This window comes from Eubalaena glacialis, chromosome 2 (genome assembly GCF_028564815.1).
Source record: "Eubalaena glacialis isolate mEubGla1 chromosome 2, mEubGla1.1.hap2.+ XY, whole genome shotgun sequence".
Taxonomy (NCBI): Eukaryota; Metazoa; Chordata; class Mammalia; order Artiodactyla; family Balaenidae; genus Eubalaena; species Eubalaena glacialis.
The window spans coordinates 54,638,970-54,663,217 of NC_083717.1; the positions used below are offsets into that span (position 1 = coordinate 54,638,970).

At 48.7% G+C, this 24,248-nt stretch overlaps 1 protein-coding gene across 1 annotated transcript in view; it reads left to right on the forward strand.

The window, feature by feature from the left end:
- The window catches only part of ATP10A (ATPase phospholipid transporting 10A (putative)), a 178,716-nt gene that overhangs the window by 50,605 nt on the left and 103,863 nt on the right, over positions 1–24,248 (forward strand). Inside the window, exon 2 of the mRNA XM_061180005.1 lies at positions 18,083–18,287. Coding sequence (XP_061035988.1) covers positions 18,083–18,287 — 205 coding nt within the window. The remainder of the gene's footprint in view (positions 1–18,082; positions 18,288–24,248) is intronic.

Below are 24,248 nucleotides of genomic sequence, written 5' to 3' on the forward strand. Positions count from 1 at the left end.
GTATATCTGTGTGTACCCATCCATGTGTACGTGTGTGCAACCCCCGTACCTACAGACACACCGCACACACTCACGTGCATACACCACACACACACGCCTCCCACTCGCACACATCTTGTGGCAGGGCAGTGTGCAGACAGAGCAGCAGTGTGGGTGGTACTAAGGCGTACTCAAGCCCACATCTGGCAGATCTGTGGCTCCCAGTCTACGCTCGCAGAAGCCAAGGCCTATGGAGATTTGGGAATTGCCCAGCTTGGTCCAGACTGAGTGAGGTTCATTCTTGGGCTTTCCGAATTCACTGTTGGGTTTAGCAGGTGCTGCTGGTGTGTCCATTGTGGGCTATCTTGGCCTTACAAGCAGGACGGCAGCACTTCGGAACCTGAGGGTCACATCCTTATGGAACAGGTGCTAGTGACAAGGGCCCTTGGGAATGGGGACTGGACTTTGCCCGCCAGGGGTTAGAACGGCAACTGCATCGTGGCCAAACCCTGGTTCCCACGGACTAACTAAGGCAGAGCAGCTCGGGCTGCTTGTGTAGGTTCCGTCACTCTCTTTAAAGAACCCTACACGGCGGGCGAGTTGCTCTAGTGATGCAGTCCTTGTGTCTGAGAAGCAGAGAGGAAACTTGCAGATGCCCAGAGGGCATGAGGGCGTCACAGGCCCCCTTGCTCCCCGTCGTGCCTCGTCCCTTAGCATGTAGCCCAGCAGAACCAACAGACACTGGATGAATGAATGAGTGAGTGAATGAAAGGAAGAAGGTGCCCAGCGGGTCACGAGTAATCCAGGGGTCCTAGGGGACTGCATGGCAGATGTGCCTGAGGGATGGTAAGTGGGGGCCCAGCACAGGCCACAGAGTCACAACCTGACCACCTTCCCATGAACCATTGTCTCCCCTCAGACCCTAGGTTGCTGTGTCCAGGGTCAGAGGGGGATGTGTCCCTGTGGCCGGGCCTTGCCTTGTTTCAGGAATCGTCCCCCCTCACAAGGGTCCCTTGGCCATGAGGGCACCAGGTGGGAGCTGACTTCAGGACACATCCCACTGAATATTGGCCACACCCTCCTCACATATAAAATGCACTTTTACCTGACTTCTGCTCATGATTTGTTTTAGGCAGCATAATGGTCCCCCAAAGATGTCCACCTCCTAATCCTCAGAACCTGTGAATATTTTCATGGCAAAGCACAGTTAAGGTGGCTCATCAGATAACCTTAAGATAAAGAGATTATCTTGGCTTTTCTGGGTGCGCCCATTATAATCCCAGAGATCCTAAGGTGGAAGAAAAAAATCAGGAGAGAGCCAGAGAGATGGAGCTCAGTGAGAGAGGCCTGACGCCACGTTGGCCTTGAAGGTGGAGGAGGGGGGTGGCCTTGGAAACTGGAAAAGACGGGGAGACGGGTTTGCCCCTGGAGCCCCCAGAAAGGGATGCGGCCCTGCCGACACCTTGATTTTAGCTCAGTGAGGCCAATGTTGGGATTCTGACCTCCAGGACTATAACATGATACATTTGTGTGGCTTTAAGCCACTTCGCTTGTGGTAATCTGTTACTGCTGCCAGAGGGAACTGGTCCATAGTCCCAGGCTCTGATTCAGTGCATCCACGTGGCCCCAGCTTCAGTGAGGGAGGCCTGTGGGTCTGAGAGAAGCTGCCTCCATATTTCCCAGCCTGGTGGTTTCAGTTTTCAAGGAGGAAAGCCCAGCTCCGTGTTGCGACGTTGAAACAACATGGTCTGTACTGCAGAGACAGGCATATGCAACGTCTCCGTGGTGCACTTTGCCCAATTTCTGTTCTGTTCTCAGAAGACAAGCGTCCAGTTGGAGAGTTCCCAAGTAAGTCTTGGCCCAAAAGCAACATTTTACTGACTTGAAACAGGAAAATAATTTTTAAAGTCTCCCTGGTGAACAAAGATGGCTTTGTGTGTGGTACTAGCCTGAGTCGGCCACGTGCCCCCCCCATCATGTGGAGCACGTGTTCCCTGTGTTGGTATAAAAAATGTGCATGAGATCCTTCTGTTTGGAACACAGGGAGATTCTCAGCCTTTGGCCCAAGGCAAGTGGTACTGCTGGCCAGTAACGGAGATATACTGCCACGTGGCCTCTGCTCTGTCAGGCATGTCGGGTTCAGAGATTAGTAAGGAGGGGTCCCCATGGGGGCCCGAGGTGCCCCTCCCACTTGGTGGTGCAAAAGGACAGTAGCCTGGTGAGCAGTAGGTGCAGAAGGGGCAGGGGCAAGGTGCTTTATAGAGCGGAAAGGTGTGATTTCCTTAAAAGCAAGCTGTTCCATGCCAGGTTGAACCATTTTCAAAATGAGCACATTGAGGCCTGATGAATGGGGAACTAAGGGTGAGAGGTGTTGGCTGCCTGGGAGGTGGGTACGAGTCAGCATTCCGAAGCTCCGTGGTGGCACCTTCCCCCAGAGACTCACCCAAGACCCCGTCACAGCAACCCTGAGTACACAGCCAAGCTCATCTCTGCACCCATTCCCTACCCCCATGGTACAAGCATTGTCACTGTTATCCCCACTCTGCAGATGGGGACATAGGCTCAGACACACGCCTGGCAGCACAGCTCGGAAATGCTGACCCTGGGGTTGAACCCAGGGTCTGGGGAGCTGCTGGCTGAGGGGCCTCAAATCCCAGTGTGTAGGACAGTGTGAGGGCAGTACATGTGGCCGGTTCCCCAAAGCATCTCCGTCCCCCTGGGGTCATGGCACACACTGGACTGCCTTCCCCAGCTGAGGGGAGGCTGTCTCTCCCAAGAGTTTTCTTTTGTTCAAGTTAGTTACCTAAGAGGAGATACATTTTCCTTTCACCCAGAATGATGCCCCGAACTCTCCTCCGTAAGGGGAACAGCATGAGGATAGTGCTGTCACTAAAGTTATTCAAATACTGGCGTTAGATTAAATGTGTGGACTTTATTTCTGTAAAAACACATAGGCTCTGCTGTTGTTGAAATACTAGGAATAAAATAAAACTGAAAAATAAAAAATTAAATAAGGTGAGAAATAGATGTTAAAATAGTTAGCCATGTATTGGTATTTGAAATAAAGTGAATTTTATTAGGATGGGTAGGAAGCCTCCTGAATGTTCCAGAGTGGGCTGCCTGACACACCTTCTACGCTACACTAGACTCAGTTTGCATTGTTGGGGGGTCCAGATGAAAGCCCTTTATGGGCGTGTCCAGCGCGGGTGGCAGCTAGAGCAGCTGAATCGGGTTTTGTCACCATGATCTGGAGACTGTTCTCTTGTTAGGTGTTTGTCATCCAGCCCCTGTGGCCCAGGAGACCTGGAAGCTGTCTCACCAGACTGGAATCACATATTGCAGGAAGTAAAAAAGCCTTTTTTCTCCTGCTGATTGGAATCTTCTCATTGTTCTGTGCTGCCCTCCTTGTGCCCTTGGCCTTGCTGCGGGATGTCCACAGACGCGGGCGGCGGGTCGGCCCCTCTTCATGACAGTGACCTGCTCAGAGGTGTCTCCTGGGCCTGGGGGTGCCTGTCCCAGTTTTCCTGGCAGCAGGGGGATTCCTTGTGCCACTGAGGAGCCTAATATACACAGGTGTGTGTTTTGTGAATTCTTTTCTGAAAGATAACATTTCCAAGTTACTAAAGTTTCAAGAGCCACTGAAGGAGTGAGAGGCCTTTCCAAGGCGAGTTTGAATTACTGCTGCTGCCATTTCCACCCAGGGGGCATTGTCCTGAGGCCCAGTTGGCCCATCCCAGGGGGCAGCAGGCAAGTTCCAGGCAGAGGACACCTGTCCAGATCACGTGTGGCTGCAGCCATGCCCAGGATGCCTGCCTCGCCACAGGGGCACATCCCCAGTGGAAAGAACCGGAGTGGTCTGAAGAAGGGTGAGTGCTCTCTGATGTCGGCCAGACTCAGCTTGTGCAGGAACAAAGGCTCCCTGGCCAGCACCCTGCTGTGGGAACCCCCATGTGCTGGCCCTGGCTGTGTGTGCGCACAGGGTCATGACAGAGCCGTGGCTGTGTGGGTGAAAGAGACTGTGACACTCAGCGCCTGTGCTTTGGCTGCGAAACAAACCCTTTTCACAGGTCAAATTTTTCCCAGCGGATTTCATGACACACTACTTCCGTTAAGGAATAAAATGTCTCAAGAAATATTTCCAGGCAGTAATTTTAGTGCTGGTACCTACCTGGCAGTCTTTGGGAAAATAAGTATTACTATTAATAGTGGTAAAGATAATAACATATTGCTAAAACCAAAATCAGGAATCAAATTCAATGGTATTTAGATTGTTAGAGGCATAAGCAGAAATCCAAAAACACTAAAAAAATTTTTGTTCCTATTTACAAGCCCTTTCAACCCCAAATCACTCAAGTGGATTGAGGGAAGGGTCTGTCTCTCCGCCATCTCAAGAAGCTACGTTGAAATCCCAAAGTCGCCATTGTTACGGGTTTAGAATTAGGCCAGAGGTGACCAGTCGGCAGGCCTTCCCGCAGTGGGGCCTGTGTGACAGTCACGTCTATGGCACCCAGGCCTCATGAGGTGGGCTCAGCAGTATGACGGCGATTTGGTGCTGGGATGGTGGGAACCCCTGGCTGATTCAGTTCCTCCGAAGGGGTGTGCTTCTTAACTTTGCACATTTGTGTAGCGACAAAAGATTCTTTGAATGTAACTTACTGTAACCTGCTTGATTCCCCCAAGAAGAAAAAGAAATTTTTTTTTCTAAATAAAGATAGGCGAGAACATCTATAATTTAGCAATTCCCATTTCTTAGCATTTTTGCCCCCAATAATCTAAAATTGGAGAGCATGGGTTACTTTAGTTTCAGGCCTTCCTTCTATGCGTGTTTTTGGAGCAACTCTCCTCTCTTCCAGCCGTGAGTCAGGGCATAGGTTTAACGCCCTCTGGTCCTCAGCATCTTCCTCCTTAAAGTGGGAGTGGCACCCCCTCACAGGGCACTGCAAACATGACTGGTGACAGTGACTCTGCGGTGGCCTGTGGGGTCTGGCAGCCGTGGCACAAGGAGAAGGGGACCATCAGCAGCATGGCTGAACTTACCATGTCTTTACCCAAAGAGGGGATTAAGTCAATTCTGAATTCCAGCATTGTTGATCGTTCTCAGAAAATTATTGGGTGAAATCAATTTCCTGAGGTACTGTTGCCGTTACTGCTTTACTGGAGAAAATTGGGATTGGACTCCCAAGCTGTGAATTCCAGAGGTGTCTTACGTCCCCACACAAACTGCTTCAAAAGAAATCATGTTGCCAGAGCATAGTTTGATCCATATTTTAACATCCCTTCCGTTCCAGGGGCTGAATCTTCTGAAGGACAGGGCTTGTTTGAGGTCGTTCACCGTGCTTGTCATGACTGAGGGACATTTGCAATAAATCAATTATGGAGAAATGTTATTGCGGTGATTTTTTTAGAGAACTTTATATAGAGACTAGGTTGCTTGCGTGATTCCTCATTCTGCTTGGCCGGGGGGAACCCAGCGTGATATTGGTCAGAGAGTGACCCAAAGATCAGTGCTTTTCAATGAGCCTCGGGAAGACTCCTGGCAGTGCAGTGGGAGCAGACCATCACCCCCACCGAGTGGGAAAATCTGTCTACTTCTCTGGCCCTTAGTCCCCTCAGAATGTCAAATGAGAGGGAGGGACCTTGTCATCAATGAAGCCTTCTCACTTTCAAAATTCAGATTCAGAGGAAGCAGGGGGCTCTGGGGAAATGGGGGCCTGAACCTTTCTCCTCTCCAACCTGCATGCTGGAGCAGTGGCCACAGGTCTCTGTGCATCTGGACTGACCTTGGTCCATCTGGGTCCGTGCAGAGCACTGGCTCAGGCTCCTGCATAGGCCACAGGCACTCGGAGAACAGCACTGGGGTGGGTGCCACAAAGGAGAGTGTCTTGAATAAAGCCTGGGCCTGCAGAGGGCTGTGGGCCTTCAGCGGGGAAGGTGGCCGTTAGTGCATGCAAGGGTGACCTGACGCTCTGGCCTCCGGGGTGCTTTTCATTTGCCCCTGAGGCTGGGAGAGGCTGCCAGCGGGAGCCTGGATGAACTTCATGCTCACTGCTCTCTTGGGGGCCTCTTCACTTTCCGCAAGGCGGGCACCTGCCATCATTTTAGAAAGCAGAGCAGAGCCCAAACATGCTAACCAAGAATAGTAACCATTCCTTCAAAGGGGCCTGGCCGCCAGGGAAAGGAAAATGGTTTGAGCAGAGGGAACTCATGCCCAGAGAAACAGCTGCTGAGGAAGGCTTGGGACCATAAAGAATGACTCACAGTAACTCAGGGAGCAGTGAGCACCCAGAGGGGAAGTGGGGAGGATAGTGCTGAAAACAGGAACAAATACTATAAAATACCTAGGAGTGAACTGAACAAGAAGGGCTCAAAACCTGCATGAAGAAAACTGCAGTATCTCTTTGAAGGATGTAAGCCAGCAGGAGGCTTCCTGTGGCCGTGGGTGGGAGAGTGAGTTCTCCAGGAAGAGGGTGCATGTGTGCTGTGTGGTTCTGCCTGCAAGGTTCTCTTGGAATTGAATAAAATGGCCTTAGAGTTTATAATGCCCCAATATAGCCAAGACATTTTTAAAAAGATCAAACAGGAGGGACTTTTCGTACAGTTAGTGGAACCAGGGCTGCAGCATGAAGTTGACTGTGACTCGCAGGGGTGCAGAGGTGGCAGCAGGAAGCACCCAGCGTCAACCAGAGTGCCAGCCGGGGCCCTGCCACGGGGCTGCCTCCACCCGGGGTTGGGGGCTCCCAGTGGTGGGGCTGATCCAGCACACTGTGCAGTGGATCCCAGTGTCAGAGTGTGGACATGGAGAAAGATATGATAAACCCCAAATACATGATATTATATGTGAGCATTTTAGAGTGGGTGCTTAAGTTCCTCGGGAAAAGGATTATTTAATAAACAGTGTTTATACAATTGGCTGTCTGGAGGAAACAGCCTTGGACCCTCAGGTTGTACTATATAAAAATGAATATCAGTTCATTTGAACACTTGAATACTAAAAAAGAAAAGAATGCTGCACTCCCCAACAAAAAAAAAAAAGTAAACGTCCTGTCTAGGGGCACAGGGGACTTTCTTAGCCAGGCCTAGAAAACTCACACATATTTAACTATATAAAAATTTAAAACTGTTATATGACAAAAATATACTATAAGCAAACATTAAAAAACATAATTCTTTAGAGAAAAATATTTTCAAGGTAAAATAAAAAAGATTAATATTTTTAATATAAAAGCTCTCACAAATTAAGTTGTCAAGAAGGAAGCAAACAATACGATAGGAAAAACAGTGGGAAAATAGGCAGTTTATTCCCAGAAGAACAGGTTAAATGGCCTGGGAGTCAGGCAGGAGCAGTAAAAAGGTAAGGTGTCCTGTCTGCCTATCAGGTGGCAAGGAGAGGAAAGAAAGAAGCACTTACTGTTTGCAGAAACAGGGCGGCGGGTACTCTTAGGTACCAATGGAGAAGTATGTATTGTTGCAGCCTCTTAGGAAAAATTGTTAAAAACACCAGACCCCTCCCAGCTTTAAGGCATTGCCTGAAAAATGTGAGTCATCCTGCCTGTTTCATGAGAATGTCATACCAACCAGTGAATGTAGAAGAAATTACCTTGAAAACTCTAAAAGTGCCCCCGAAGTGTTTTACATGCTTTACAAATGGGCAGTGTTATTATTGGGATAGAGTCTGATCCCGCATCCTGATGTCTGGTGAGCTATTTTGAGACTGTCCCATGAAACTCAGAAAAGATTGCTGTAGAAATGATTTGTCCAAAAACAAAAGTTTTATAACTCACCAAGAGGTTTCTAATTGGTCATGTTCTTTTAGGTGTCATTTTGCTGTCACAAACTAGTACAGCTCCTGGGGAAAATTCCTTTCTTCTGGGTATGCATTGTGGCATTGCAGTGAATAATTGTGTGGTCCCAGCATAGTCCAGTGGGGGCTGGGAAAGTCAGCATCCAATCTTCATTCTAAAGAAGATAGAGGCCCTGTAATCCAGGGTGAGTACCGCCAGCATCCTCTGATGTTTAGTATGAGATTCCGAATCCATTAGCATGTCTCACCGAAGGAGCAGCTGTTTCAGTTTAGGGTGGAAAGGAGACACATTCTGGACGTTATGCAACAGATTTGGGTTGGGTGCCTGCTGCAGATTTTGCCATTTCTGTTTCAGTGCTGAGTTCTCACCCACATAATTTTAAAAATATGTTGGTTCTGTAAAGGTTTATTTAATAACCCACCTTCCTGAATGTCCATCCTGGGTGCTATGAAGTGGTGGTCCTCCACCTGGAGCGACTTTGCCCCCAGGAGGAACTTGGCTGGTAGGATTTGTGGGGAGGGGCTGCTGCCCCTCTTGGGTGGGGGCTTGGTGCTGCCCAAGTCCCACAGTGCAGATAGCCCTCTGCAAAAAGAACAATCTGGCCCCAAATGTCAGTGGCGCTGAGGCTGAGAAACCCTGCTTTAAAGCCATTATCGCTCTCATTCTGGGCTTTTCCCTTCTCTGCCTGTTGTGTAATTGCTACGGACCAGGGTTCTTGGCCTCCTTAATCAAGAAATTGATCAGAGGCCAGACAAGAAATTCAGGCAAGGCTTTATTGGGGCCCCTGCTGCAGCAGGGGGGAGCGAAAACAAACAACAGGATCACTTGCTTGCTTGCTCCCTCCCTGAGGGGGTGTGAGCTGGTTCCTTATATTGGGTGAAGGTAGGGGTGTGTCCAGGGGTCGGGCCGGAGCGGTGGCTTAGGTGGTTTGCCCACTCCTTTGGTGGTGTTGTGTGCAGGGGGCATGTGCAGTACCCTGCTTTTGCTCTCCACCCCGTTTTTGTTCCTGGCTCTTCAGAAGTGGCAGTTGGGTTTTTTGGTCTCTTTGTATCTTGTTGTCCAGAATTTGCCCCAACTGTACATGCATGCAGTTATTTTTAGTTCGTTATAGTTTCTTTGTATTTTGTAGCTAGAGGAGAGGTTTGTCCAGGTGCAAGCATTGCAGCACTGCAGCAAAGGGTCCCAGGTCCCAGGCGTGTCTCATAATGAGTGTATATTAAATTTGGGGTAGTTTCAGAGTCTTGATGGGTCTTTTTAAAGTGCTGTGAAAATTGTCCATCTTTGTCTCTCTCTCTCTTCATCCCCACACACTCCTTCGTTTGTCCACGATCTGAATAAGGATCCGTGAAGGGTTTTCTCATCCCTAAGGCATCAGGCCTTGGCACGATGATTATTCCATGAGATTCTTGGATCTCTTGCTGCCACACTCCCATTTAGGGCTTGCCTCACTGCATCCTGTTTTCTCATTTGTTCTGTTTGCTTAAAAAAGCTTAAAAAAGTGTTGAGCAGCTCTCACCTTCGAGGGCCAAAGGAGTACTTCACTCGGGCCATGCTTGGGAGGCCTGAGTCTAGTTGGTTTCCGTGTTTCGTGAGTTCTCTGGGCTTCTCTTTTTCTTAAAAATGTGTTCTGTGGATCTTTCTAGATACTTTACGTTTGACCCTACCTCGATCTTGAACCATTTGGAGGAAAGAACATGCATTCACCTGCATGCATCCTGATATTTCTGGCCAACTTTTTTTCTGTTTAGTAAATTAAGCACGACTTTAGTTGGAGCTTGCCTTTCTTATCCAGGGGATGTTTTACCAACAGGAGATGTGATAAACTGACAGGTAGACCTGAAGCAATTTGATGTTTGGAAAGAGCTCTCTCTTTACAGGGATAGTTGTTCCATGTCAGAGACATTGTATGGAATGTTGCTAACCACGCCGTCTTATTTTCTCTATGATTCTACATTCAGCGCCGCCCATACAGGTACCCCATTCACTTAACTGTTCTGAACAATCACACTGTCTTTCTAAGTTAAGAAAACAAAATCTCAGCTCTTGCTTTAATTACAAACCACAGATTAAATGTAAAATGTATAATACTTTCAAAACCAGACCTCCCCCAGGGCTTCATGGGCCCCGGAGTCAGACAGATTTGGTCCTCACTGTGCCCCTTTCTGGGTGTGACTTTGGACAGGTCAGTCTGTCCATCCGTAAGTGAGAATGTAGTGTGAGGACTGTGTGTAAGCACTCTGCATGCTGCCTGCTCCATGTGAGGGCTGCACTTAGCGGGGGTACGTACCTATTGTTCTGTTGCTCTGATTATTAAGATGATGCTGATGTGTGGGCGCTGACGGGGATTTGGTGTCAGCCTCCAGCTGGCGTTGGCTGAAAGCCTTGTCCCAAGCCGTTAAGCATTCATGAACCTTGTGCAGGTGGCCCACTCCTGGAAAACATTTCCCCGTCTTTCAAGAGACTGAACTCTCCCTTAGCCAGGCAGGAAATGTGCTTGAGTGGAAAACAGGTCTGGAGGGGGAGGAAGAAGGGCCAGGAGTGTTTGGAAAAGTGACCTTTGATCGTAACAGGTGTGCCGTATTCAGGTTTGTGCCACTGAAGGTTGAGGCCCCACAAAAGGAAATAAAAATACAGTGACTGTGAGCACACATTCCATGACTGTTTGTCCAGATGTGATCACTTGGCAGTGGAAAGTGTGGCCCCTGGACTCCTGCCTGTGGCGGTGAGCGGGCACCACGAGACCTTGGGCACATCTTCATCCTGGGCTCCCAGCCCCCACTCTCTGCCCCGCCTGCCTGCACAGCCACCCCCGCCGGCTTCCCCTCCTCGGCATTCCCTCCCTCGTTGCCTCCGTCTGAGCTCACGCTGTTTCCTTCTAGCCAGCTCTCTCCCTGGTAATCACCATGACAGTGCCCGTGGTCGGCATCCTGTCACCTCCATGCATGAACCCTGAGTGCCTGTCTTTATCTACCTTGGTCTTTGAAGCATCTCCCACCCCATACGCCCACCAGCATCTTGGACTCAGCATTGCTCACAACTGGACTCTGTTCCATCCCACAGCACACCCACTTCAGGGTGAGGTCAGTGGCTCCCACATTCCAGCCACCAGGGCTGGAGACCTGGGCACCCCGTGCCTGACTCATCTAATCATTCATGGAGTCCAGTCACATTGATTGTACAGTCAAACTCCCATGCCTGGTCTTTCTTTACTGTTTCTGTGTCTGAGTCTCCTGATCTCTTTTGCTGTGCCCTGCCTTAGCTTTGGTTTGGGCATTGCCCTTTTAGCCTCTCCCTAAATTCCACTCTTTAGTATAAGTAGTCCGCTTGGGGTGGGTGGAGTATGGGTTAGGCTAAGATTTTTTTCATCCTTCAGGAGCTAAAGTCAGATGCCCCCTCTTCCAGGAGGCACTCCCTGACTGCCTAATCAAAACAAGTGTTCTTCTCAGCCCTGAATTGTACTTAAAACACAAGTGAGGGAATTGTACTTTCATCTTTAATGCCTTGTTTTCAAGTGGATTTGCTCAAACCTTAAAAACCCTCCATCTCTTCTTTCTCTTTCTCATTCTTTCCTGCCCATCCAAACCCAAGACACACTCCTTTGTTTGTTGGTCTTGTTGGGGGAGAGACAAGTTTAAGGGAGGGAAAAATCAAGGGAGGTGAGTGAGATGTGCCTTGTTTACCCCTGCACATGCATTGCCAGCACCTGAGCAGGGTGTGGGCATGGTGAATGGTGGGAGGGCTTTGGGGAGTTCCCGTGTGTGGTTGTGAAACTTATATGCAATTGAATTAAAGGGAGCATTTTTGGAACATGAGAAAGTATATGGTAAGATATGGCCACGTAAAGTTGTTAGATAATGTAAGGGCCAGAAAATCAAATGTGTATCCAAGTTATAAGCATTTCAATCTTCTCATTCATTTCCTAAATTACTGAGAAATGGAAGAGGCAAGCGTCTCCAGCAGCAAGATGCCCTGGGACGCTGGTTCCACGCATGTGACATGGGCATTTCATGGACACATTTAGAACTGTGGGCAGCCTGCCTCCTGGTCACTAAACTGGAATGGTCATGTCACATTACAAGGGAGGAGTCACCTGCTGTGGGTGGAGTCAAAAATGGGCGTGCATCTTCCTCTCCCTCCTTCCTTCAGGCGGGAGGACTCTTACGTTCATGAATCCATAAACCAGGTTGGAGATCAGGGACAGTGACAGCCCAATTATTGTTGGGACTGTCCTTGTACAAGGAGGGGCAGTGGGTCACCAGGGATGTTAAATGGTTTCTCAAATTTGGAATCTGTTGTCACCTTAAAAAAATTTTCTTTTGCTGTTTGGGAAAATGGTAATCCAATAACCTAAATGAAATTTCTTTGAAAACAACGCATTGAAGATGAAAGTAAAATTCCCTCAATTCTGCAAGTACCTTTTTCTTTTTAAACTTTCTCAGTTTGTTCGGTTTTATTCCTTGGCCACATCGTGTTACCGAGTCCAAGCTCATAATGCTCGCTGCACGACCGGACAGGCCAGTAAATTGAGAGATGAACTGCTGGGGCAAGGAATAGTGACGTTATTTGGAAAGCCAGCAGAACAAGAAGGTGGTGGACTCCTGCCCCAAAGAACCATCTTGCCTGAGTTAAAATTCAGACTTCTTTTATACTAAAAGGGGAAGTAAAGTCAAACATTTCCTGGTTCTGGTCAGCCTCCAGAGGGGATGTGTTAATTTCTCCTCCCTGTAGTCATTCACAGGTGGGCCTGGTCAGGATGTTTCCTGTGAGTTAAACAAAGGTATTTTAGCTTAAGGCTCAGTACCTGGGAGGCAGGGTTCCCAGAGATGGGCCATTATGTATAATTTAAGCTTATAGGCAAGGTCCCTTTAGTGATTAACTTAAAGCAAAAGCAATAGAATACAGAAGTTAAAGAAACAGATCCAATATGGAGTCAGATTTGTTTCCCCCCCCAATACAATCGGAGAGATTTATAAATACATTGTTGAAAACCCTTAGCCATTGCAGAGACAGTTTCAACACTGGAGAGGGATCATGAGTGAGGCTGAACTGGTGGGAATTCTGATGCATTTCAAAAAATAAATCATTAACAGAACATTTCTGAGCAGGAGTCCTTGAACCCTGCATTCATGAAGAGCTACATGAAAGTAACATAGTGATCTTCAGGCAAAAACCTGCTTTCAACTGCTTAAAATAATTCCTGTAAATTCTGTAAGCCAGCTACCTCCTCTTATTGGAATTATTTACTTAGTAACTTTAAAAACATAACTAGTACAAATAAATAGTTTGTCAGCCTAAATAACTGACCAAAAATGATGAATTAAGGGATCTTAAAATTCTGTTTACTGCTTGTCTTTAAATAAAATGTGTCACTAGTCACTAATATTTCCTTATTCCTTCACCCCCCACATTGTGCTGTTTTGCACAAAAAAGGCTCAGATAAGAACTTCAAAGCTCAGCAGGACTAATTATAAATGGTGTTAATTGATTTTCCCAGAAGAGGAAAGCTAATCATTAGAAGCCTCTTTTGGCCTAAGAACAGATCTTGGAAATTATCTATTTAACACTCTGGCTTTACAGTTGAGCAAACAACAGGCCAAGAGGTGAGGGGTTTGGCGCAGAAAAACCAGTGGCAGTGCTTCCCTAGAAAAGACATGTTTTTGCCTGTGGCCTCCTAAGGGTTCTTTTGAACAGAAGGCATTTTTATCAGGACCCCTTTCAGCTTGGACCCCTCCCCCATCCCCGCCCCCATCTCAGAAGAATCACACTTTTTTCCACCAATGACCCTTGAACTCTTAGATCGACACTCTGGGGCAGACCCCTCAGGACACCTGAGCAGGGTACTCGGTGATGGCTGATTGCAAGGGCGGTTGTCATTCTTGTGGAGGGTCCATGCTCCATGCTTGTAATATGTATGATGTGGCCCATATTTCAAGACTACACGTTTTCAGGTTTCCCCACATTTTAATATGTTATGCATACCTTCTGTTGGGCTCCCACTTTGTGAGGAGAGGGAAGTGTGTTTGGATTTTAACCAGTCTTGCTCTGCGTTCTTTTCCTATGAGGTAGTCTTTTCTCGGTATGCATATTCTAAAGCTGAGTGGGAGTTTTCCAGTTGCTGTGCCCTGAGAGGACTGAGCCGCCTCTGACTCCTGCTTCTGTGCAGAAGAAGGGAATTGTGCGTATTAGTTTTCTACTGCTGTGTGATGAGTTACTATAAACTCAGCAGCTGGAGACAACTCAGATGTGTGCTGTCACAGCTTCCGGGAGCAGGCGTGCAGGCGCGAGTTGGCTGGGTGCTCTGCCCTGGGTGTTACCCGCTGCAGTCCAGGTGTTGGCCTGGCTGTGGTCTCGTCCTCTTCCAGGCTCGTTCAGGTTCTTGGTGGAATTCAGCTCCGGTGCTGGTAGGCCTGGGGCCCCATGCTCTTGCTGGCTGACGGCCAGGGCCACTCTCAGCTCCTGGCCCTGGTCATGAGGCCCTTCCATTGCTCTCTACACTTTAGTGTCTGACTTCCTGTCTCTGGTTTAGGCCCAGTTTACAGGGCTCCTGTGGCTCCATCAGGCCCACCTGATGATTAGCTCGTAGCCCACTGACTGGTCACCTTCATTACACCTGCAGGAGTGACTCCTCCCACATTCACAGCCCCCACCTTACTTGGGGGCCGGGGGTGGGGCGCTGGCAGGGGCTTGCACACCAGGGCTGGGGATCTAGGGGATGTCTCAGAATCCTGCCACCACATGGGGCAGCACCTGTGCTTAGAAGGAATATGTCGGGGGCAAACTACACAGTGCCACTTCCTAAAATTGCTGGAAACAAATGCATAGTGTTGAGGACTGGGTGATTTTAAACCTTGTATCTCAGGTGGATCCCCTGGTCCCGGGAGGAGTGCAGGCACCTGCCTGGTGGAGGTTAGAATTCTGGAGTTTGCAGGGAGGCCACAGGTGGCATACACTCCTGAGACTTTTCCTGTGGAGAGGAGGGGTCATGTGTCCTGTCCACCCTAGACTGCATCCACCGTGACCTGAGGAAATAGAAGCCGGTCCTAAATTGTTTACCTGCTGCTTCTAAAATCAGTGTTCTTAGGAGGCCAGTGTTGCTGTATGGTGTCAGTGGGACTTACATGTTTTCTCTGCGGTGCTTTTCCTGTGCACAGACACGGGGGCATGTGGGACACAAGCCTGTGGAAGAGTCTCCTGGTGTGATGCCCTCTGTCACCTGGTCCTCTGCTGCTCTCCCCTTTCCCATCCCTGCGGGCTGGGAGCCGCTCCTTCCAGCAGGAGTCATGGGAATTGAAGTTATTGGGTGCTAGTCTGCTCGGGCTGCTGTGACAGCACCACAGACTGGGCGGCTTAAACAACAGAAGTTTATTGTCTCGCAGTCTGGAGGCAGGATGTCCAAGATCAAGGCATTGACAGGACTGGTGTCTCTGGGGGCCTCTCTCCTTGGCTTGCTGATGGCCATCTTCTCCCTGTGTCCTCACATGGTCTTCCTCTGTGCACACACATCCCTGGTGTCTCTCCCTCTCCTTATAAGGATCAGGGCCCCACCCTATGACCTCATTTCGACTCAGTCACCTCTTTAAAGACCTTATGTCCAAATACAGTTGCTGAGAAAAGGAGGGCAGCTTATATCTAATATGTATGTTATAGGTAATGTATCTATTATATATGTATAGACATACACATGTAATATGTAATATAGTATATATAAGTTATACAGTATATGTTACTATATAACGTATATGATATACATATAACAAAAATAAGAGTAACGCAGGCCAGGCAGGGGCATTGCAGGGTCGTTGTAGGGTCCACAGTCAGTGCTGGAGCTACCGCTGGAACAGTCAACCGGACTGTGGGGCTTCAATGAGGAATTTTTGTCTGTCTGTCGAGGTGATGAAGGGGTTCTGTGATGCTGTTCTTCCACACGTTACTCCTGAGTCTGGGTTTTCAGGGTCCTTCTGCTTTAGGAGTTCCTGTGAGCTGCAGGGCCTTTCTCTTTCAGGCATCCTGGAGCTGCTCTGCTGCCACTCCCTTTGCTTTCCATGGCTGGGACGGGTCCTCCCGCCAGGATGGTCGGTCACCGAGGTCTCCTCATCCATTGCTGTGTGTTTCCAGGGGCCTGTGCGGGGGTCTCCTTCGGGCTCAAATGTCTCCATCAAAGTTACTGTTTTCAATACGTGCTCTGCTGGAGTGGGCAAGCTAATATTTTAAGATTTCAAGGCAGATGGAAACTGACTTTATTTTTGATGAGTTCTGTAAATGGAATGTAGTGAAGATAAACAACCCAGACAGTGTCACGCCCCGCCTCCTCCGGCCTGGTCATCCCCGCCTCCTGCCTGTCTCCAGGGCCAGTGTAGGACCACTGGTCTCCTGGCAGCTGCTGTCACACTGGGGCCCGTCCAGCTCACTGTCAGCGTGCACTGCCCACCTCAGTGACCGCACAGCGAATTAGCTTTTGGAAACCTTCTTCTGGAAAGGACAGGGCCTTTCAAATTCCTCTGTACTTTCTGTGGGAAGCCAACAAAGTGTTCTGATAAGGAAGAAAGACTAAAGAGCTAATGTTGCAATGATAGAAAGTCAAGGTTTGATCTTCAGAAGAGGAAATAGGAACATACTAAAGTGATGTTTCATTTGTCACTCATCAAGGCTGTCTGTCCACTGGGAAGAAGTCAGACTGTGACAGTGAGCGGGCAGCGAGCGCCCTTGGGCTGGGGCTGGGGGACTTGTCACAGCTGGAAAAGGATGCCTCACCTGAACAGCACCCTGGCCTTGCAGGGAGGGTTGGGTCCGGAAGAATACCTTTGATTCTATAGCCCCCAGGGGGTGCTATCTAATGCTTTGGTCTCGCCTTGAATTTATTTTTGAGGACAAAGTTGTATCTAATTTATCTTTGTTGGCCCTATAGCGACCAAACTATGGTGGATCTTGAAACAGAGGAATGCAAGTAAATAGAGGCTTATAGTGGAAGGGGCTACTTCTCTTTTCAGCACCTGGGGCAGCTGATGCTAGGAGCCCCTGGAAGTCTGCCGTGGGTTCCCTCAGATCCACAGTGTGGAATAAAATAGAGGTCTGACACTCAGGACTCATCACCCAGCGCTCAGGAGTCAGGTGAGACTCAGACTCGCTGCTGAATTGTTCTCCGGGAACTCAGGCGAGGAAGTGTGGGGGGCCAGTGAGAAGGTGATGGTGAAAGTGAAGTGTGTTTTAGGGCTTTTTATTTTCCTAACAACATAACCCAGAGGATTTTTTGATGCAGTTTTCTCATGTAGAATGTCATGTTGAGATAAAGTCTTGTTCCTCTGCTTATTTATAAAACTGGACAAAACTGCCTCCAAGGAGCTCTTAAAAATGCCCTTTGTAGGATTAATGAACCCATTTTTCCAGAGTGAAAAAAAATCTAAAGCAGAAATCTACACGTGTTTTCATCCTACTACCTATTAATCAATAATAACTATCAGGTGTTGAAAGCTGACTGGCAGGCACTCATTTGAGTGATTTTCTCCTTCATCTTGAGTGTCGTGGAGAGGATACATCTGCTGTGATCTCCATCCTGCAGAAGGTACAGAGGTTCTACTAGCTGTCTCTATGAATTTGTCTATTGTAGGGACCTCATAAAAGTGAAATCGTACAGTGTTTGTCCTGTTGTGACTGGCTTATTTCACTTAGCATAATGTCCTCTGAGTTCATCCATGTTGTAACATGTGTCAAAATTTCCTTCCTTTTCATGGCTGAATCATATTCCACTGTATGGGTATATGACATTTTGCTTATCCATCTATTGTTGGGCATTTGGGTTGTTTCCACTTTTGGGCTATTGGGAGTAATGCTGTTATGAACATGGGTAGGCAAATATCCATTCGAGTCCCTGCTTTTAATTCTTTGGGGTATATACCTAGGAGTGGAAAGTGTAACCATTTTAAAGTGGACAGTTCAGTGGCATTTAGTGCGTTTAGTGTTGTGTAACCATCACCACTACCTAGTTCCAGAACATTTTAATCACCCCAAATGGAAACCTGTACCCAGGAAACAATTTCTCTCCATCCCATCTCCCCTCCCCTCAGGCTCTGGCAGCCACGAATCCACCTTCTATTGCCATGGATTTGCCTGTTCTAGATATTTCATATTACTGGAGTTTCACTATATGTGGCCTTTAGGAATCTTCTTTTAAATGCTTGTTATTATGGAAAATTTCAGCATACCAGAAAGTGGCACGAAGTGTTCAATGAGCTGCGTGTGCCCATCACCCAGATTTGGCCTCCATCGATCTCCTCCAGACTTGTTAACGGCTGTCTCTTTACCAGGGAAGAAAAGCAGTACGTGAACCGATTCTGGAAAGAAATCCGCGTGGGAGACTTTGTGCGTCTTCGCTGCAACGAGATCATCCCTGCAGACATCCTGCTGCTCTATTCCAGTGACCCCGACGGGCTGTGCCACATCGAGACAGCCAACCTGGATGGAGAGACCAACCTGAAACGGCGCCAGGTGGTCCGAGGCTTCTCCGAGCTCGTAAGTGACCTGGCGTGTCCGGGGTTCCAGGTACCACGTCCCGTGGTGCTTCCCATGCCGGCCCTCCAGGCCTTCGAGCACCTGCATCCCCTCCATCAGGCCAGGCTGATGGATGGATGTGGGACTGAGGGTCTGAGAGGACCCCAGTCCCCCTGAGCGCATAACTGGCCTGTGGCTATGGGAAACAGGACCCAGTTTTATGACTCTGATTTCCACTGTACACTTCTTAGATTTGGAGTCCCTTTAAAGTCACTAGGAACACTTGGGACTGGCTGACTGTCAGCATTTACCCAGCTGTTACTCTCATTGTAACACAGCAGCAGTAATGACCTGACCCCAGCATGTGGCTCAGGAATTTCTCTCCTCAGGGGCGTTTCTGAGTTCAGTGTCAGGTCTTCTGTGACTGAATTCTGCCTTGGAGGAGCATCGACCATAGCTCAGAAATGCTGGCCCTGTGGGGAGCGAGAAGTAGGAAGGGGAGCAGGGTCCCACCACCTACACCCACCGATAGCCTTGTGGTCGGAAAATTCAGACCCTGTCAGGGGTTTCCAACCTCTGTCCCCCTCCAGGTCTGTGCAGAGGATGCAGGGGTGCCAATGCCAGGGGACAGAAAGGAGCATGAGCCCTTGGGGATCAGGAGGTGTCTGGCAGGGCAGTGGGCTAGCCCACACCTTGTTCTCCTGACACTGAGCTGCCTGTCTCTGTCACTCAGGGGCCTTGCCATCAAGGAAGGAAGGTTTAAGAAGTGTCCGAGGCAGTGAGCTCCTGAGTTTCAGGAAGGCAGCCACTGGGGGGTCTCTTCCTCTGTCACATAATGGGTGTCAGTGTCACACACTGGGGATTTTCTTCCTCTGTCGTTGGCACCCTCTCAGTGAGCTCCTACAGGAGAACCAGGCCTTAGAATCAGGACTGGGATGGGTCTGGAGCAGTTGGCTTGTTTTATAGCCTGGGGGTGTCCCTGGGGCACTGTCGGCATTTGACGTAGGGCATTAATTGTGCAGGATTGTTGCGGGGCATCCCCGCATCCCGCTATGAGTGTCCATGCCGTTTACCCTTGGTCACTGTGACAGCCGAAGGCACCTCCTACACACTTGTAAAGGGCCAGATGGCGTCCCACACCCTGGGGCTACTGCTGGTCTTGGTGGCAGGACTTTCTGAGCCTGACACTCACCCACCTCCTGCAGACAGCCCGGACTTCCTCACCAGTGTCTGGATTGTTCTGCCCTCACTTCTGTCCACCACCATGATTTCCTCGTTTTCATCTCCTTTTGTGCCAAGAATGTTTTTGTGAGCTGCCTCAAATCTTTCTTGGAATGAGGCAAAGCATACATAAACATTAAAAATAGTATTTTTTTTAAATGGGATGCTCTTCTCCCAGATCAGGAGAGTTGGTGACAGTGCTTGTTTGGGACCCTTGAGGCCCAGCACTGGCACATTCAGTGCGTTCCAGCTTCTGCATTGATTGTGCTCCAGGGTTTGGTAATAAATGTGGGCCAACCTTCCCCTGCCGTTTCCCCCCCCCCGGCCACATGTGCATGTGTCCTGAGGTCGCCTCACCCCAAGGCTTCTCCCCCAGGCCTGCCCCAGTCCCCCAGAACCCACTGTTCCCAAGCCCTCTCCAGGGCACAGGCATGGGGACGAGCCCTGAGGTCAGCAGGGATGGGCTTGGATTGGAGGGAGGTGGTGACCGCACAGGCTCCAGCTCCATCCAGGTGGAGCAGCCAGTGTGAGCAGAGGGTGCCTGTAACATAAACGGATGCATCTGTGTATCTAATGGGTGAAACTTCAGACGCTGTGGAAAATCTGGCGAAACTGCAGAACCTGAGAGCAGAGTGGATCTGTTTGGGTGGCGGGTGGGGCAAAGCCACGGGGGTGCATCTCCTTGGTCAGCTCTCGGGAACAACTTCCTTGTTTCCTGTCTTCTAATTTGTTCAGCTGCTGAACCCAGTAATATCTAAAAGCCTCCTCCACCCACTTTTCTCGCTGGTGCTTTGTATAAACACGCTGTTTGTAAGATGGATGTTGAAATTCCAGGATTGCTACAGACAGACACATCCTATATCCTCCTGCGTAGGGCCCGTGCATGCCTGAGGAGGTCAATGGAGCTGAGCCGTAACTTAGTCAAAATGGCCAAAATTAAGAACCAAAACCATTTTGATTAAAAAAAAGTTTCTTTATGAGCACCCAAATTCTTCAATATGAATGCACACTCTAGTCCCTATTATTGGTATATTTTTTCACTTTCTGTTTTTTTCTCCCTCTTTCCCTAGTGTCCAAAGGCATTTTTCTGGTACCTGAATTCTTGTTCATACATTATTATTCTGAAATGTATGAACTGCCCCATGGAATATAAAGATAGGAAGTCTCTGGCTTTTAAAAGCCTGACAATTGGAAAACCAAGGTTTGGCTGTAACATTACAATGCCAGGAACATTCAGTTCTATGTATTGAAGTGGGGTTTTCACGGGTGGAGTCAGCTGGCGTCTCAGGCAGGTGAAGAGCGGATTCCTGTCCAATGCACAGTAACACAGTGCCACATTGACGAGGGCTCAGTTGGAAGTGCAGGCCCCTAGGAAAACTTAAATTAGAGGTGATTTGCAAAACTAAGGTGAAGACTATGAGAGGACCTTGACATTCATGCAGGGGCTGGGTGTATCTGTCAGGGTCCAGTGAGGAGGCAGAAACCACAGCTGATTCGGTCAGGGCAAGTTTGATGTAAAGAACTCCTCATGGGGGATTGCACAGGGACTCCCCAGAATGCAGAAGAGCTGACACAGGGAACAGCCAGTGGTCCTGGTGCTAAGATAGCGCCCAGGGAAGAGGCCTCCAAGCCTGAGTCTTGTTGTTATGGCCGAAGGCATAGCTGTCCCTCATGGGATGGCAGAAAAGTTACTGAGGGGCGGGCTGTACCAGTGGGTCAGCCCTCACAGGTGCAGTGGAGCCATCCACTGGGAGGTGCTGGGCCTGGGAGCTTGCGAGATGCTGGGACAGGTGCTGCTGGAGCTGGGGGCTGGGGATGCCACTCTCTGTGTGGGGCTCCCACCACTGCCATGGACGAAGGCCAGGTGATGGATCTCTGGACAGCAGCCCCATGGATCCCAGGCCTGTATATGCGAGGTGTTCAGGAGGGCATGCAGAGAGCAGCAGCCTGGGCTGGGGTCCGAAGCTGAGCCTCAGGGATCTGGTTTCCCTGAGCTGAGAGCTGGGGAGAGCTTGTGCAGGCTGGGTCCTGGAGAACAAATCCACTGACCCTCCACCTGAAGGCCAGCTCCTCCCCCCAGCACCCTTGGCTGACAAGGCAAGAATGTGGCTCCTCTTCCCACCCTCTCCAATTTCCGAAGTCATTTATGAAGTGCTTGTTTGCTTGGGGAAGGATGCTAAGAAAGAGGGAAGTGGTCCACACACTGTAGGATCTGGTCATTTAAGGCAGTGGGACCAAAACCTAGAGGACCCAGGCCTGCTCACCAGCAGACACTTGATACTGAGCAACAAGAAGAATCCCATTAGGGGATTGGGCTTGGAAAGTGGCCTTCCAAGAGGCCTAGGGAGGCTCCCAGAAAGAGGGCTTAAATCGTATTCTGAAGGCTAGGATGGGAGGGTTTGGGTGCCGGGTAGATGTTTTAGGCAATGATACAGGTCAGATGATGTCTCAGAGGTGGAAACAGAATTGTATATAAAGAAGAGAGTTAGACAAATTGTACAGAATTGAGGGGCTGGAAGCACAGCGAGGTGGGAATGCATGGCTTGCCCAGACCCCTGAGTCCAAGGGGACAAGGCCCCCAGACACCTTCAGCCACCCAGCCATCTTGCCTCTGGAGAAGGAAACATAGATATTGGCACTTCAAAATAAACATTTGATTTAAAAGTTGGGGTCATGGGAGTTCCCTGGCGGTCCAGTGGTTAGGACTCTGTGCTCTCACTGCCAGGAGCCTGGGTCCAGTCCCTGGTTAGGGAACTGAGATCCCGCAAGCCACACAGTGTGGCCCAAAAAAAAAAAGTTGGGGTGAAATTGGCATTATCCAAGAAATAAGAGGGACCCCAAGGCTGAACACGAGCTGTCACAATAACAACTCACATTTGTTCCGGCTTCCTGGGGGCCAGGCGTTATCATGCCTCTCCCATTCATAGTGGTTCAAACATTTTTAAATCATATTTTTAAATATAAATTGTGAGGTAATGATGATCATACCCTTTTATAGATGACAAACAGGGGAAGTCAGGAGATTCTGCCAAGGCCACCCTCCCCTACCCGTCGAATCAGCGGAGAGCCCGAAGCTTCCGGGTCTGGCAGCTCCTGGGTTGGCAGGATGGGGGTTCTCCAGCGCCCCGTCTTTCCTGTTCATTGGGCATCTGTGTTGCTTCATCCCACGTGTTCATTCAGACCTGCAGCCCTGCTCATGCAGCTGCATGTGTTCAGCCTCTATACGGGGGGAAGTTTCTAGCTCATTTGTAACATTCGCACAGTCATTTCTGCAGAATGAGGAGGTCCTTAGGCTGATAATTTTACATAAAGATCTTTTTTTTTTTTTTTTTACAGAGACTCACTTTTGTGATTTTTCATTCTTTTAACAAATATTTACTGAGCACCTACTATGCTTTAAATGCCATTCTAGGCACCCATCAAAACAGGTAAACGTCTTTCCCCTCATGGTGTTGTGTGACGTGTGAATAGGTAAATCGGGCAGAGGTGGACTAGGGATACTGCTGAGGATAAAGCAGAAGCAGGGGCCCTAAGCGTCAGGTGGTGTTGGAGTTTCAGAGGGGGTGGGGCCCTGAGGCCATGTAAGCCACGTCGGTGTCAGGGAGGGGCCGTCTAGGAGGGGACTTACGTGTGGGTTAATTTCCTGGGAAAAAATGTTCCTCCAGTTTGTCTCTTGGATGGACTTGTGGGATTGTTGCCCACACCCTGGCTACACCCACAGGGCCATCTGCTTCCCACAGTTTGGAGCGGTGATTGTGGGAGCTGCAGGAAGAGCTGAACCCACAAGCCTGCCGAAGCTCGCTCTTCCCAGGCGTGTGTGGGTGTGTGCACACGTGTGTGCATGTGTGCCTGGCGCGTGCTCCCGATGACATTAGTGTGGAAATTTCCTAGGCTGGAAAAAGTCTGAGAAGCACTACTTTAAAAAGATGTACCTAATGTCTAGATTGGCACGGATCCTAAGACAGTGACCTGACTTTTCTTCCACTTTGCACGTAGATTTTACTAAGTTACCACCAGCATTGGGTGCCAGACTCTCTCAGACAGTGACAAAGCTCAGAGTTTCCTTTATGAGGGAGAGTCAGTCCTCCCCCAAGTTACTTGACAAAATTCAAGTTTAGCAGAATGACTAAAATTCCAAATATGTAGGAGACACAATTAATATTTTTTTGTTTCTACCTACACATGCTCCCAAAATTATCTCTACCACAGGAAAACTAGGGGTGAAAAGGTGGTTTGTAAGATAGTTCTTACACCAAAGTTTCTTTTTCCTTAAACTGTTGGAGTAGTCTTCAAATTAGCTATACTCTCTGCTGTGGGATTGAAGAAGGAAACCATCTGTCATCTAAGTGGAAAACAAAGACAGCTGGCTGGGTGTGTTAATTGGATTGGTCAATATCAAGCCTTGGCAAAAAGATTCATGGTTTTCTTTTACATAATGAAATATAGTCACTAAACTCATAATTTATACTGAGACATTTTTATTCTCAAATTTAACAATCACATACTTTTGTTGAAGGATATTAAATAGGTAACAGGAAAGACTATGAGAAAGAAAATTATTTTGAGAATATAATAACTATATTTGGACTAAAAATTTAATTCCAGCAAGTGTGGATATTCAAAGCAATTCAGTTAGGTAGGTAATATAATTATCTGAGACATACCATGTTTTATAATATCAACTGTGTTTACTTCATGGGGAATGTCAATTTGGTTGTATAATAAGATGTTTTGGTTTCCAATCCCGGTGACTTTGCCATG